The 14,191-nt window shown below is 52.2% G+C and overlaps 7 protein-coding genes across 7 annotated transcripts; 5 read left to right on the top strand and 2 right to left on the bottom strand.

Annotated features, from left to right (window-relative positions):
• Positions 1–231: 231 nt before the first annotated feature.
• PMZ80_008918 (uncharacterized protein) lies at positions 232–2,003 on the bottom strand (the record flags this gene model as incomplete). The annotated part of the gene is made up of 2 exons (XM_064877314.1): positions 232–1,778; positions 1,835–2,003. 2 exons carry the CDS (start codon positions 2,001–2,003, stop codon positions 232–234), a joined length of 1,716 nt encoding a protein of 571 aa, XP_064726816.1.
• A 497-nt stretch (positions 2,004–2,500) lies between these two features.
• On the top strand, positions 2,501–3,656 carry PMZ80_008917 (uncharacterized protein; the record flags this gene model as incomplete). Its single annotated transcript, XM_064877313.1, has 3 exons — positions 2,501–2,546; positions 2,623–2,698; positions 2,753–3,656. 3 exons carry the CDS (start codon positions 2,501–2,503, stop codon positions 3,654–3,656), a joined length of 1,026 nt encoding a protein of 341 aa, XP_064726815.1.
• Positions 3,657–4,437: 781 nt separating this feature from the next.
• PMZ80_008916 (uncharacterized protein) lies at positions 4,438–5,842 on the top strand (the record flags this gene model as incomplete). Its single annotated transcript, XM_064877312.1, has 2 exons — positions 4,438–5,457; positions 5,516–5,842. 2 exons carry the CDS (start codon positions 4,438–4,440, stop codon positions 5,840–5,842), a joined length of 1,347 nt encoding a protein of 448 aa, XP_064726814.1.
• Positions 5,843–6,455: 613 nt separating this feature from the next.
• PMZ80_008915 (uncharacterized protein) lies at positions 6,456–7,475 on the top strand (the record flags this gene model as incomplete). The annotated part of the gene is made up of 1 exon (XM_064877311.1): positions 6,456–7,475. The coding sequence occupies one exon, from the start codon at positions 6,456–6,458 to the stop codon at positions 7,473–7,475; it is 1,020 nt and encodes a 339-aa protein (XP_064726813.1).
• Positions 7,476–8,157: 682 nt separating this feature from the next.
• Positions 8,158–9,940, top strand: PMZ80_008914 (uncharacterized protein; the record flags this gene model as incomplete). Its single annotated transcript, XM_064877310.1, has 4 exons — positions 8,158–8,847; positions 8,914–9,478; positions 9,536–9,861; positions 9,911–9,940. 4 exons carry the CDS (start codon positions 8,158–8,160, stop codon positions 9,938–9,940), a joined length of 1,611 nt encoding a protein of 536 aa, XP_064726812.1.
• Positions 9,941–10,333: 393 nt separating this feature from the next.
• On the top strand, positions 10,334–11,761 carry PMZ80_008913 (uncharacterized protein; the record flags this gene model as incomplete). Its single annotated transcript, XM_064877309.1, has 1 exon — positions 10,334–11,761. The coding sequence occupies one exon, from the start codon at positions 10,334–10,336 to the stop codon at positions 11,759–11,761; it is 1,428 nt and encodes a 475-aa protein (XP_064726811.1).
• Positions 11,762–12,035: 274 nt separating this feature from the next.
• PMZ80_008912 (uncharacterized protein) lies at positions 12,036–13,866 on the bottom strand (the record flags this gene model as incomplete). The annotated part of the gene is made up of 4 exons (XM_064877308.1): positions 12,036–12,852; positions 12,910–13,182; positions 13,238–13,500; positions 13,546–13,866. 4 exons carry the CDS (start codon positions 13,864–13,866, stop codon positions 12,036–12,038), a joined length of 1,674 nt encoding a protein of 557 aa, XP_064726810.1.
• Between the last annotated feature and the right edge of the window lie 325 nt (positions 13,867–14,191).

Genomic DNA, 14,191 nt, shown 5'->3' with positions numbered 1-14,191 from the left:
CCGCGTGCTCTTTCAGCAAGCATGGGATGGACAATGATGCATGTTAAGCTGACAATACCCCAGAAGTATTGTTCACGTTTCGCCGAATGCATGGAGAACCCAACCTCAACCACATTCGCTTTCCTCCGACCTATCATGCACGAGAGATATTCTCAATAGTATTCGAAGCAGCACGACGCAGCGGGCGGATCTGACGGAATGTCCCCAGCAATCATTTCAATGACGCGATGGCTACAGTCGCTTCCATGCCTCCGGGCCGCCTACCGCAGTCTCCCAGGCATACGCCACGCGGTACACCATCTCCTCATCCCACCACTTACCAATAATTTGCATACTGACCGGCAATTTTGTGCCGCTACCGCTCAAAGGACCTTCTTCTATGTCCAGCATACCAATGGGCATTGCTAGCGCTGGATGGCCCGTCTGGTTTAGCGGCGCCGTATTACCGGTCAGGCCAACTTGTTTCTGAAGTTGCAATATTGGGTTTCCTAAGGCTCCGCCTGCCTCCAGCTCGGGATGTGACTTGGCGACATATGGGAGTGTGGGCGAAATCAACACATCATATGTCTTCTGCTTTTTCAGTTCAGCCAACTGTTGTTCGGTGACGAACGTAGAAATGGAAGTCCAGTCTCCCAGCGCTGCATCGTAACCGTGCCGTGCTTTCAAAGACAGATTTGTGGCCTTTCCTAGCACGCCGGGAAATTTCTGCATGTCCTGGGCATAGACGCCGTTCAAGAAGATGTTCTTGGTTGAGGGGATTGCGTTGTCCCATTTCTCTTGTGTCAGTGGCCAGAGCTTTTCATTCAAGTCGGTCAACTGGTAGCCTCTTCGTCCACCTAGAGCGAGTGTCTTGTTCACATATCCTCCGAGTTTGGAGATTCCTGTCCACGCGATCGAGGCAAGCGTGTGCATTGGTACTGACACTTCTTCAACTTCGGCTCCCAGAGAGCGGAACTTCTCCGCGGCATCGAGAAAGCATTCTTTGACTCTTGGATCTAACGCGGGTGTGAGGAGACCTTCTCCCGGTATTCCGATCCGCAACCCTGACAGATCCTTCGCGTCTGTGAGAGCCTCCAGCTGCTCGTGGTAAGCTGGAATTCGCTCCGGCGGAGGAGCGCCATAAGATCGATCATCCACGAAGTCTGTACCTGCGATTGCCTTCAAAAGGCGAGCATTGCTTAGTACGTCTCTGGTCATCGGTCCCATATGATCGTTCGTTGGCTCATTACTACCAGCTCCGGTCCAGGGCACGAGGCCGAAGGTTGGCTTGAATCCAACGATGCCGCACCAGGCGGCAGGAACGCGTATGCTTCCACCTTGATCGGCGCCAATGGCGTAGTCCACACCGCCATTTTCCGGACCAAGCGCTACAAGCACGGCGGAACCTGACGAGGACCCCCCGGATGCATAGCCTTTGGCATAAGGATTGTGCACGACACCAGTCGCTGCGGTATGGGATGTGGCGGAGTGGCACAGATTCTCACAGGTCGACTTTCCCGCAATGACGGCTCCATGTCTCAACATGCGAGTTACGATGGTCGCGTCCGTGCCAGGTGTGTAATCGGTAAAGAAATTCGTCCCAAGAAGCATAGGCACATCCTTCACCGCAATACAGTCCTTCAAGGCTACACTTTTGCCATGGAGTAGAGCGGAAGCATTAGAATCTTTGTCTGAAATGTCGCATTTCCAAGCCCAGGCGCCGAATGGGTTCTCCTCCGGGGTTGCGAAGTGGACATTTTTGCGCTCGAATCGATCATGGTCGACTGCTGGAGAGTAATCTACCTACGTGCGTCAGCATTGACTACCCAAACCCTTTTCGTAAGAGAACACTCACCTTCCATAGCCATCAGCCTCGCCATCGAGTCATGGTAGACCGCCAAGAGATTGACATACTCGTCCTTCTCTGCATCTTTGATTGAGACTCCAAGGATCTCGCACGCTCTTTCGAGGTCTGTGACTGTGACAGGATTGTCCTTTGAGACATCAAGCGAGAAGACCGACATTTCTGCAGCCTGCAAGACACTTTTTGGGTGAATCTCAGCACGATTGATACAGTGATTGAGATGTCGCAAATTAGAGGGTTTAGGCGCGCATCTCCGGGTCGATGAGGCTCACGAGCTTAAAGCACCTCCTCGCTGGGCTTAACAACCAAGTTGCACCTTCGAACGCGAACCCATGGCCTCGGTTACCGCGTAGAGCGGAGGGCGAGGTGTCCGCCTGATGTGTAGATCAAGCTTTCGGCGTTTTTGTGCTTCTGGCATAGTGACGGAGATCTCCTCTTACTGGATGTATTTGTGCCCACGCATTCCTCGGTAGTACTCCAAATGCTGACTGGATTGATAGAAGGCATACGAGCAGCCAAAGCGTGCAGATTTGGGGAGAGGAAGGACTTCTTAAGCACAGATTCCCGAGTGAAAGGCAAGAGTCGCTAGAAAACAAATTGAGGCTCGGTAGTCACGGTAGGCTGCGCAACGCAACGCGCTTCAGGGGCAGACCCACAATGGTCAACTTTGATCCGAATTACGACATCCCCAGAGACCTCGAAGGTAAGAATAGTCGAGCTCTTGCGAGATTCTATGTTCTCGCCATCGCATTTGAAAAACGATATTGACCTTGTATAAGGCTTTGGGGAAGAGTCCTTCGACCCCCAGTGGCCAAATGGCGCCCGCATTGCCATCTCATTCGTCTTGAACTATGAGTGAGTCCATGCCCTTGCACCCGTGCCAACATGGCTGAAACGATTGTTTCCCAGGGAGGGTGCAGAACGCACCTATCATAACGGCGACGGACACTCTGAGCCGTACCTCTGGGAAAAGGGCGCCTCCGGGGGTTACAAAGAGGGTGCACCCTACGTCAACGCGGAATCTGAATACGAGTATGGCAGTCGAGTAGGCGCGTGGCGGCTTCTGAGATTGTTCAAAGAATTTAACTATCACTGGACGACGTATGCCGTCGCTCAAGCATTCAAAGTGAACCCGAACTTTGCCAAAGCTTGCGTGCGAGACGGCCACGAGGTCGCCACGCACGGCTTGAGGTGGTTGGACATATGGGACTATGATTTGCAGGCTGAGAAGGATTATATCGTGGAGAGCCTGAAATTACTCAGGGAGGTGAGTGGTGAGATGCCGGTGGGCGCATACTACGGGCGAGGCACACCTAACACCAAGGCTCTCTTCCCGGAAGCATTTCGAGAGGCAGGTGGTGAGATGCTTTGGTGCTCTGAAGCGTACAACGATGATGTTCCCTACTGGGTCGACCTGCCGGCGGAGAACAACCTCAAAGATGAGGATAAGAAGGGGATGCTGATCGTACCATATAACTATGACTGCAACGGTAAGTCGACAGCAGTATTAGTGAGCTCGGCTGACATTTCGGTTCGTGCAGATGGCAAATTCCATATGAGTCCTGGCTTCGTGGGAAGCGATATGTATGAGAAATACCTCAAAGCGACATTCGACATGCTCTACAGAGAAGGTGGTAAGATTATGAACATCCCTATGCACAGCCGTATCATCGGCAAGCCTGGTCGTTCCGAAGCGCTGAGGAACTTCATGAAATATATCCAAGGCCATGAAGGGGTGTGGGTGACTACGAGACGAGAGATTGCGCAGCACTTCAAGGGAAAATTCCCTTATCGGCCAGGGCATCGCGCATGAGGCTAGAGTCCGACATCTTCAGCCCCATACCTTGGACTAAAGCTCGCGATAGCTTCTTGTATACAAGGAGTTTAACATAACTCTCACGCAAACGTCGACCTACAGTACCAGATGTAGACAAAAATTGACATGGCAGTCGAGTAGGACCGTACAAGGTGAAACCGTTGATAGTACATGACGCTCTTCTCCGGGCTGCAGTGACCACACGGAGTGCCCAGATGCTCTGTCGCCTGGCAGTTCTAATCATGTAGGTACTTGCATAAACACTGGGTCAATGCGCTACACGTGGGAGATGCTTGTCTGAAAGTTGTATCGGATCCTTGTAGCATGCTAGTCTTTCAGTTGTGGTATATTCGGCGAAATGTGGGCGTAGGAGGCACTAGAGTGTGTCCACCACCTGTTCTCGTTGTGCAGAAACCGCGCTTCTCCGGGCTACCTTCCAGATTCGCCGATGCCGAAAAGAGTGCCCGCAATTAGCTAGATTACTAGCAGCTCAATTGTGTCTCTACCATATATGCAGTTGCCTTGGAAATGGTACCGGACTATTGCGGGAGCGTTGATGATGGATATGGCCAGTACTGCTGTAATGACACTGCCGCCTTCTTTTGCTTGTAGTCGGTTATCGAGGCATAACCTGGAATGGAGGATTTTCGCGTGAGTCCACCCTGCCTTTTTGCTTGATCCAAGAAGCTATCTTCGCGAAATATGTTTGCCTTGCTTTCTCAGCATCCAAGTACGGCCGTCTCTCCTGATACGCCTGAGCAACACCTTTCCTTATCCAATGGCTGCTTCTACTCTTTCGCCAGTCCCACCGATAGAGGCAGCCTTCCCAGCAGACGCCGTTGTCAACCCAAAGACTCACTCTGCAACGCAACTGCCAAAGGACCATGACTCCGCCCCGTCTGCATCACAGCGCGCCAAATCCGCCCTTTTCACCCCCCTCACCATCAATGCTGGCGGTATCACCCTCTCCCACCGCATCGTCATGGCTCCCATGACCCGCAATCGCGGTATCCCCGTCAACATTGGCCGGCCCAATCGCGCCTGGAAACCATCCCCTTCTGTGGCCACGTACTACGCTCAACGCGCCACGCCAGGCGGTCTCATCATCACCGAGGGGATCCCCCCTTCTCAAGAGGGCACCGGGTCACCAGCTGTCCCCGGCTTGTTCTTGCCGGAGCAAGTCCCCGGATGGAAAGCGGTAGTGGACGCCGTGCATGCCAAAGGCGGGTACATCTACGCGCAGCTATGGCATGGTGGACGGGCGTGTCTGCCGCATTTTACCGGACTGGAATCTGTCAGTGCCAGCGCCACGCCGTTCGGGGAGGGCATGGAGAGTCGGTATCCGCCTCCCGATGAGGATGCCGATGATGCCATACCGGGACATGGAGACAGAGTGGCGATGAGTGACTTCCCGCCTCGAGAGATGACGAAGGGGGATATTGCTAAGACGATTTCGGACTTTGTGAGTGCGGCTAGGAGGGCGGTGGAGGAATGTGGATTTGACGGCATTGAGATCCACGGTGGAAACGGGTATATTGTCGAGCAGTTTCTGAGCACGAATGTGAACAAGAGATTTGATGAGTATGGCGGCAGCGTGGAGGGATATTGCCGGTTTCCATTGGAGCTGATGCAGGGATTGGCTGAAGCGGTGGGTGGACAGCGGGTGGCGATTAGGTTGTCGCCGTTCGGAATGTTCAATCAGTCCTACGGAGCGCAAAGGATGGAAATCTGGTCGCACTTCTGTCGCCGGCTGAAGGACGCGGTTCCAAACCTATCGTATATCCATTTTATTGAACCAGTAAGTGCAAGCAGAGCAGTTTTTACTTGGCATGGCGGGCTGACGAACATAACTCCAGAGATTCGAGCAAATCATCGAGGCTGCAGCCAAAGATTCTTATCTCAAGTCGCTGGGCAACAATGTTACCCTTCAACCATTTCGTGAGATTATGGGCAACACGCCATTTTTTATTGCGGGTGGCTACAACGATACGAACGTCTGGGGCGTTGTAGAATCTGGTGCTGGTGCTGCAATCACTATTGGCCGCTACTTTACAAGTAACCCAGATCTTGTTACAAGATTAAGAGAGGGCAAGGCCCTGGCGAAGTATGATCGCAGCCGGTTCTACTGGGTTCCTGACAACATGGACAGAGGATATATTGACTTCCCCTGTCTCGGGGAATGACAATCACATTGAGGCCGTCATTACAAGATTAGGGGACATCGCTTGCCGACTGTCCCCCACGGAGTACTCCGGCAACATGGAATTGTAATATAATTGGCAGGTCTTGATTGCCTTTTCAGAAAATCACCGAGGTATCAGCCTGGAACCCCGTCGGCTGTTCATGAACTCCGGGGGGCACCTGACCCCTATCGGAGATACGCGTGAGGGGGCATCTGGAACGGCAAATATACTTATCATTTACAGGGGTCCCCACGGGTTCCAGCGGTGGCAATAATGGAAAGACACTGGCCGCGAGAGGAACCTGAGCGATTCTGGGTCATAGAACTAAGGCAGATACATATCTTGCTTTTGCCATCTGTTTCTAGCTTGACCTACATGCCCAAGACGAGGTGGCCGTGGTCTTATAGCTCGAACATTACAGACAAGAGTGCCAAGTACCTTACTACTCATTGACTGGCTAGGCTTCAATTGCGTCGCTTCTACAACCAAAAATAAAAAGAACAACCCGAGTCCTCTGGCCGCCATTTCGAAATAGATCTCCACTTATTCCAAAGCAGCCGTTACTTCGTTCCTTACCTTGTACGCTTGCTTGCAGCCTTTAGGAAAGATAATCATGTCCTCAGTCCCTAAACCCTTCCAATGGGACCCCCTAACCGACTTCCCCCGGGACCTGATCGGCTACGGCCCCAACCCACCATCGGCCAACTGGCCCAACAACGCCAAACTAGCGCTGTCCCTGGTGATCAACTACGAAGAGGGCGGTGAATCGTGCGTGCTCAATGGGGACCTCACATCCGAAGCCTCGCTGTGGGAGTCCACGGGCCGCTACCCGGCCAAGGTACAGGAGCGCGCAGTCAACGTGGAGAGTGACTATGAGTACGGCTCGCGCGTTGGGATCTGGCGCATTATGAAATTGTTTGAGAAACTTGGATTCAAGTTCACGCTGTATGCCGTTGGGAAGGCGATCGAGCAGAATCCTGAGGTGGCGCTGCGGACGGCGAAGGGGGGAAGTGAGGTCGCCAGCCATGCGTATCGCTGGGTGAATTATGAGAATATGGCGCCGGACGAGGAGAAGGCCATGATTCGGAAGGGGGTTGAGGCCATTGAGAAGATTGTGGGGAAGGCACCCGTTGGCTGGTATTATGGGAGGTTGAGTGGGCGGTCGAAGGCGTTGGTGTGTGATGTGTTCAGAGAGATGGGGAAGCCGCTTTTGTGGCAGAGCGATAGCTATTGTGATGATCTACCGTATTGGGTGGATGTGCCGAGGGAAACGGAGGAGGTGAAGCAGGGGAAGAGGAAGGAGGAGGATTGTGAAGGTTTATTGATGGTGCCGTATAGCTACGATGTGAATGATTTCAAGTTTCATACTCCGAATGGATTTGGTGGGCCGGGAGACTTCTATGACTATTTGAAGAATGCCTTTGATACGTTGTATGAGGAAGGGCAGGAGGGAACACCGAAGATGATGACGGTGGGGTTGCATTGTCGGATTGTGGGCAAGCCGGGCAGATTTGCGGATCTGAAGAGGTTCTGTGAGTATGTCAACTCAAAGGAGGGCGTTTGGGTTGCAACAAGAGAAGAAATCGCGAGGCATTGGCGGGAAACGAGGCCATATCAGTATGGCAAGTTGTGAAACCTCGAATTTTCAACAGCTCTTGTCGACGCAGTGCGGTACTCTTGCTTACACGGTACGGTTGCAGCGTTCTGCAGATTCTGTTCTTCGCGCAAGTCGACACAACAATACCAGAAAGGTCGAAGATTCATCCTTGAAAGATGTGAGCAAGATGAAACCTGCCAAGCCTCGTGTCTTACAGTCACGTGGTTTCTGAAACACGGGCAGCTTTAGCGAGCCTGTGATCCCAACCTCTTTGCCATCTCAACCTTCCCATGATTCTCACATTCGACCAAGCGTGTGGCATTGACACCCTGCGATGCGCAGAACACCCATCAACGTCTGTCTTGTCGCGACTAGCTTGCCTAGGCACCAATATGCGGATGCGATCAAAGACCCAGCAACGGGAGATGCGATCTCTGACTCGAATATGCTCCCTGAGCCGTGTAAGCGGAATGAAGGATTTCTCGGTTCTCTTTTCTGGTGATAGCCGGCAGTCTTGGTGCAAACGCTCTCCCATCGTCAGGACTGACCTCCTGCTGAAACGGCAACCCTACTCTGCTCGACCGCAGTGCAGCACAGACTAATGGACTACATAGTTCTATCAAGCCCTCCATGCCTTCGTACCGCACCTGTGATGCTGTTTTGAAACCTTTCCGTTCGTTCTGCTTCTCGAGACCTTGGCGGTCTGGTTTGCTGCAAAATGTCTTTCGTTCAAATCCTTTTTGCTGTGTCCACTCTTTTCTGTGCTTCTGCCCTGGCTGCATTTGGAGTGACCGAGTCATCCAGCGCCTATGTTGTCGATGCCGGCTCTTCGAACTCGCTGAGTATCACCATCAGCCGTTCGTCATGCGATATCACGTCCATTCTCTACCGAGGTGAGGAGTTGCAGTACAAATCTCAAGGCACCCACCTCAGCTCTGGCTTGGGTACAGCGACAGTAACGTCCGAGATCATCGAGGACCAATATGCCAAGATCACTTGCAACACCGCCACCCTGACGCACTACATCGTTGTTCGCAGCGGCGACAGCAATGTCTACATGGCAACACACACGACGGAGGAACCAGAGATTGGCGAACTTAGGTTCATCGCCCGTATCGATGCCGCGAAGCTACCCCTCGAATATCCGTTTGGTGACGTCTCAACCACAGCCGGAAGCTCTTCGACCGTCGAAGGCTCCGATGTCTTCGTCGTTGACGGTGAAACACGCAGCAAGTTCTACTCAAGCGAACGCTTCATCGACGACAAAGTGCACTGTGTCTATCGTAACGGCACAGATCCGGTACGGGCTTGCATGGTACTACCGGACCCAGCATACGAAGCATCTAGCGGAGGACCGTTCTTCCGCGACATCAATACCAACAACGGTGGCGCCTTCAACGCACTCTACGTAAGTGCCCTTTCCTCATATCTTGCCTCAACACTCGAGCCGCCCATGCTAATCCAGAGTACATAGTTCTACATGAATTCCAACCACGCCCAAACCGAAGCCTTCCGCCAAGGCCTCCATGGCCCATACGCCATGACCTTCTCCCGCAGCGTCACACCAGAGATCGACAGTATCAACATGGACTTCTTCTCCAGCCTTGACATCAAAGACTACGTTCCATCATCTGGTCGCGGGACAGTAGCTGGCACCCTCTCGAGTGTCGATTCAGCCTTTCAAAAGGTGGTCCACTGGTACAACGACGCAAACCAATACTGGGCCTATACCGCCTCAAACGGCGACTTCACATCTCCTCGCATGCGACGAGGCATCTACGACATGAAGGCCTACCAGGGTGAGTTTGTCGTTGCGACGGGAAGTGGCATCAAGGTTACTGCGGGCCAGACAACGACTCAGCAAATCGCCTCTAACGTTGGAGCCCGCAATACAATCTGGCAAATCGGCGACTGGGATGGACAACCAACAGGATTCCGAAACGCAGATAAGCAGCTGCGGATGCACCCATCCGACAGCCGTATGGAGAGTTGGGACGGACTGACTTATACCGTCGGCACTTCCACGCTCAATGATGTCCGTAAGTCAACAGTCGTTACCCACCTCATGGGATCCAGGCACTAACGTGATCTCCCAGCAATGGCCATGATCAAGTCCGTCAATTCCATGACCATAGAATTCACTCTCGACTCCTCGCAGACCGGCGCCGCAACCCTCCGCATCGGCACAACCCTCGCATACAGTAACGGACGTCCACAGGCCAAGGTCAACAGCTTTACCGGACCAAGTCCGGCTGCGCCAGCCAAGATCGATTCTAGGGGGTTCACGCGCGGCGCATATAGGGGTAATGGCAAGGTTTATGATGTTGCAATTCCAGCTAGCACTTTAGTCGCTGGCACGAATACAATTACCATTGACTGTATTAGTGGGAATCCAGCAGCAGATTTCTTGGGACCGAGCTTTGTAAGTTACATCGAGAGTAACATGAAGCACGAATACTAATCTGTGCTAGATTCTAGATGCAATTGAGCTTTTCCAGTAAACTCGATTTGTGAGAAAGATTGTGGTTGCAGCTCGCTAAGGGCACAAAGATCGCCGGGCGCTCCAAGTACATCACCTTCGACCATGGATGCATCTTGTCACCGTAACGACTTGCAAGATACCTATGATGATGTGGAGGATTGAGTGTCAAAACGTAGTCGAGTTCCAGGTTTTCTGTCAGCCACTGTTGTATAGTGAAAATGTCACACAAGATCTGGCTTGGTGGTGGCATCTTTCACTTCCTATAGCTTATCAGATCGCACACTAACAAAGCAGATCATTTAGGAAACTTCCAAATGTTTGATTCTTGCAACTTCCACGTTCTATGAAACCAAGTCAGCTCCATACAATAGCTGACCAAACGTGACAAAGCATTCGAAGGCGCCTCCCAATCATGCCTTCTACTGCGCGCGATCGAGGCGATCGGAGCGATCGAAATGACTCCAAAGTCTACTGGCAACACAAATTGGGACTCAGCAACGAGGACTATAAAAAACGCCGAGACGCAATCCTGGGCAGGCTGAGAGAGAAGTGGGAGGACAGAACACAGCTACTTAGGTGCGATTTCCATCGGAAGAAAGAGCTCTCGGACTGGCTGAGACCGGTGGTGGCGTCTTTTGACGATAATCGTACGATTCTGGTACCTGGTCGCAGATTGAGCACCGATGCGGAAGGTCTATTGGCGCTTTACACTGGGTGGGCTCTCTTCGCCAACACTCAAGATAAGACTGTGTCTCAAGGTTTTCCATCCCAGACCAGATCCAGGAAGCGCGCTAGGACTGCTCAATCTGATGTGGAGTCTGAGGACGAAGCACCACCACCCATCTCGTCAAGAACACGACCGAAACGACCACGCCTTGCCACGAATCTCGAGCCAGAACTGCCACGCAAGAACATCGAAGAGAAGACTGCTACAGCATCCAGAAGGCTATCGAGACACGCTATATCCCCTACAGGTCCAACAACAAGTCCAGTGACAGTCGAAGACCACGATGAACTTCCTCTTCCTATCACCATACCTTCCAGTCCTCTCAGAACGACTTTCACTCAATCAGCCCCAGAACCATCTCAAATCCCACCACATACTAGCCAACCAACAACAACCACAATAAGCTCCAACCAAACCCTCGACTGGGACGACATCGAAGTCAAAATCGACGCCAACATCCTCAACGCAGGCGAGATATGGATGACCATGTTCGACCTCAAGCCCTCTAAGCACACCCCCTCCAACTGGCACGAATTCAAGCTGGAGACACTCCACCAACAATTCGAGGCTGAGATCGGCATGATATTCGACTCCGACAAGTACGAGTTCGTCTATCAGGGAATGGAAGCATTCACATTCAGCAACCCAGGCGCATACAAGGTAATGCTCAAACGCTTCGCGAAGTCTGTCGCTGTTGGCACAGGTGCCAATCTCCTGCAGCTGCGTGTACAGGCTCGACGATCTGATGCGGCCAATATCAACGCCACTGGCCATGTCACAGCAAGCACTAGGATCTCACTTCCACACCCAGATCGCAGTCAAAGAACCCGAAGGAGCAAATCCCGCTTCACCGGCACAGAAAGCGACTACTCAAGCGCAAGCGAGACCGACTCATCCTATCATCCACAGTACACGACACCAACGGTCCGAACCCACAACCCTACACAGACACGAATGCCTACAGCACAAAAACGAAGAACAGCAGGTGCCACAAAATCCACACGAGGAGCCCCTCGGTCGGCCAAGGCAGAGCAAGCACGACGACGGCTGGAGCAGAAGAGAAGAGAGCTCAGAGAGCTTGAGGCTGAAGCTGAAGCCGCGGCATTTACTTGAGTTTATCGGTCGTGACTTTGCGAGCTGTGCGGTAGTGGTGTAAGGTGGATGTTATAGTTGTGTGGATGGACACTGTGTCGGCGTGGCGAGAGTATGTCTGCGTACGGCGTGAGATGTGGCAGAAGGGCACATGTGGCAAACCGAGCATAGTGTAAGTAGAAAGCGTATACTTGTATAGTGTCGTGCTTACTGTTCACTAGTAATTGAATAATATACTACTACGGCATTGATATTCCTGCATAACACCGCATCTTACCGGCACGTTCCCAGCTGCTCATGTTGTAGAAGCAGAAGCACAGGTCGAGAAATCATTCAACGTCTGTCCGGGCACCTGTGCATTGGGCATGCACAGCCCAACCTTCTCCCCCATCAGAGCAGCGCCACCATTTCTGCTCGACTCAAACACATCTCCATACTCTCGCTCCGTGACCTGAATGAACTCATCATAGATGTTGTCGCGTTTCATTCCATCTCTGACAATATCCACTATACCACCGAGGAGTGCTAGTAGTGTTGGTGCCTTGTTCTCCCAGTTCACCTCCCGTGCAACGGCAGATCCATCTCGTCGGGTGGCTGCCAGACTACCGTAGACACTCTGCATCTGTTTGCCATCTAGCATGTTCTTGTACCATGCAAGGCCAATACCACGATCAAACAGGATGGTCGGGAAGACCGAGGAAGGTGTAATCATGTCTAGCTCTTGCTCTTGGAAGACGGCAGCGGAAGGGACACCGGCATTCTGTATCTGCTCCGTCTCGATTGCCATCGAAGAGTTAGGTGCACTTGAGGATACTGTGGCGTTGGGTGTACGAGAGAACATGCCAGGCGTTCGGCCCATGAGAACGGAGTTGCAAGTCCGAACATACTCAGCATTCATGTACACTCTCGACACGATCTCGACATCACGGTATGGCAAGAACAGAAGCTTTATCTGTTCGTTACTTGCAAAGTGAAGGCCTTTCTGGACAGTAATAGGTGTAATATGTCGTTTTTTGATGGATTCATGTGAGTAATCCGTGGCACCCGGTTGTGTCTGAGAGCCATCCACGACCGAGCCTGTATAGTTTGTGGCGATGAGCTGTGGTCTCTTCCTGTGTCAGAGAGCATCGGTCTCAGTCCTGTTCATCGTGTTGGAGAAGTAGAGAAACCAAGTCAGGAGCTCGCCTTCGAAAGGGTCGTTGTTCAGGCAGTCCTGCCGCTCACAGGTGTAATTCTGGCCGAACACATCTGTATAGAAACTAGGCTTCAATGTGGCAATGGCGCAGACATCACCAGGTATCGTAGCCCGCATGAAAATGTTTTTGGCGTTGGCACGGGCATACATGAACCATCTTGCCCATGAGCTTCCTAGTTGTTGCATCGCGGGTCTACCGGACATTTCTAGGGTGTTGATCAAACCGTAAACTGCCCACATGAGTAGTCTAGGGTCTTTGTCAATAGAACATTCCTCAAGCCTCAAGAGTGTCTGTCACGTACCCGTTGTCTGCAGCTGAGAGCTTGCCACTATCGCTGGCCTGATCTATGTGAGTCGGTTCCATCATTGTGCCGTCACTTCGGAAGTCAGGCAGGAAGCCTCCATAGCCAGGGTAGGCATTGTTGAAGGTCAAATAGGTCTGTAATTTCGAAGACAGGATCGAAGCAGCAATCTGCGCAGCGGAAGATGGGTTCGCAGGATAGATGAACGTCGAAGCCGACAAGCTGCCGTTGATGGCTAGGGTGTTGAGCATGATGTGGTAAGCCTTTTGTCGTTAGCATAGAGGAGAGGCGAAGCTTCATTCTCGTACCTCATTCCTCGCGTTGCTGACGCGCGCTGGCGAGGGACCAAAAGATGACAGTGGTTGCGGCAAACCTGTTGCATAGCCAAGCATAGTGTTGTCAATTGTCAAGCCATTCTGTTGATGGTAGCCAACACTGTCTTGGTGGAATTGACCATCCCAGTAGAAGATGCTTGCTTCGAACGCAGTGGAGTTGTGCAGGATCTCATCGTGGCTGAATTGGGGGGAGAAGCGACAGACTGCATGTTGTGGTGCAGCTTGTCGTGGTGCGAAGGCAAAGACTGCACAACAGTGGCACAGAAAGTGAAGGAGTAGGAAGCTCTTCATCATTGTGGCGATCTTGGTGTACTTGATTCAGTTGTCGTGCAGGATCCATGCAGGTGTGCGAAGGATGACAGTCGAGATCTTCTGTGGCTCTTGATTTTTGGTGAGGAAGGAGGCATCTTCAGGTAGTAGCTGCGCGGTGCATATGAGATCTGTTCGGGCAAGTGCATCGGGTATGCCTCAAATGATGTCGTATCCTCCTCGGCGTTTTCCGTGTCTGTGTTCAGACTCAAGGAACTCGGGTGCAACTTGCGAGACCCGGATAGGACGTCAAAAACACCCTTGTGACTTGACCTTTCCTGAACTTTCTCACAATGCTGACGCTTACATA

This window comes from Knufia obscura (assembly GCF_036327395.1).
Source record: "Knufia obscura strain CCFEE 5817 isolate CBS 148926 chromosome Unknown scaffold_12, whole genome shotgun sequence".
In the NCBI taxonomy this organism is placed as follows: domain Eukaryota; kingdom Fungi; phylum Ascomycota; class Eurotiomycetes; order Chaetothyriales; family Trichomeriaceae; genus Knufia; species Knufia obscura.
The sequence above is the reverse complement of the archived record's forward strand: the minus strand, read 5'-3'. Positions and strand labels throughout refer to the sequence as shown.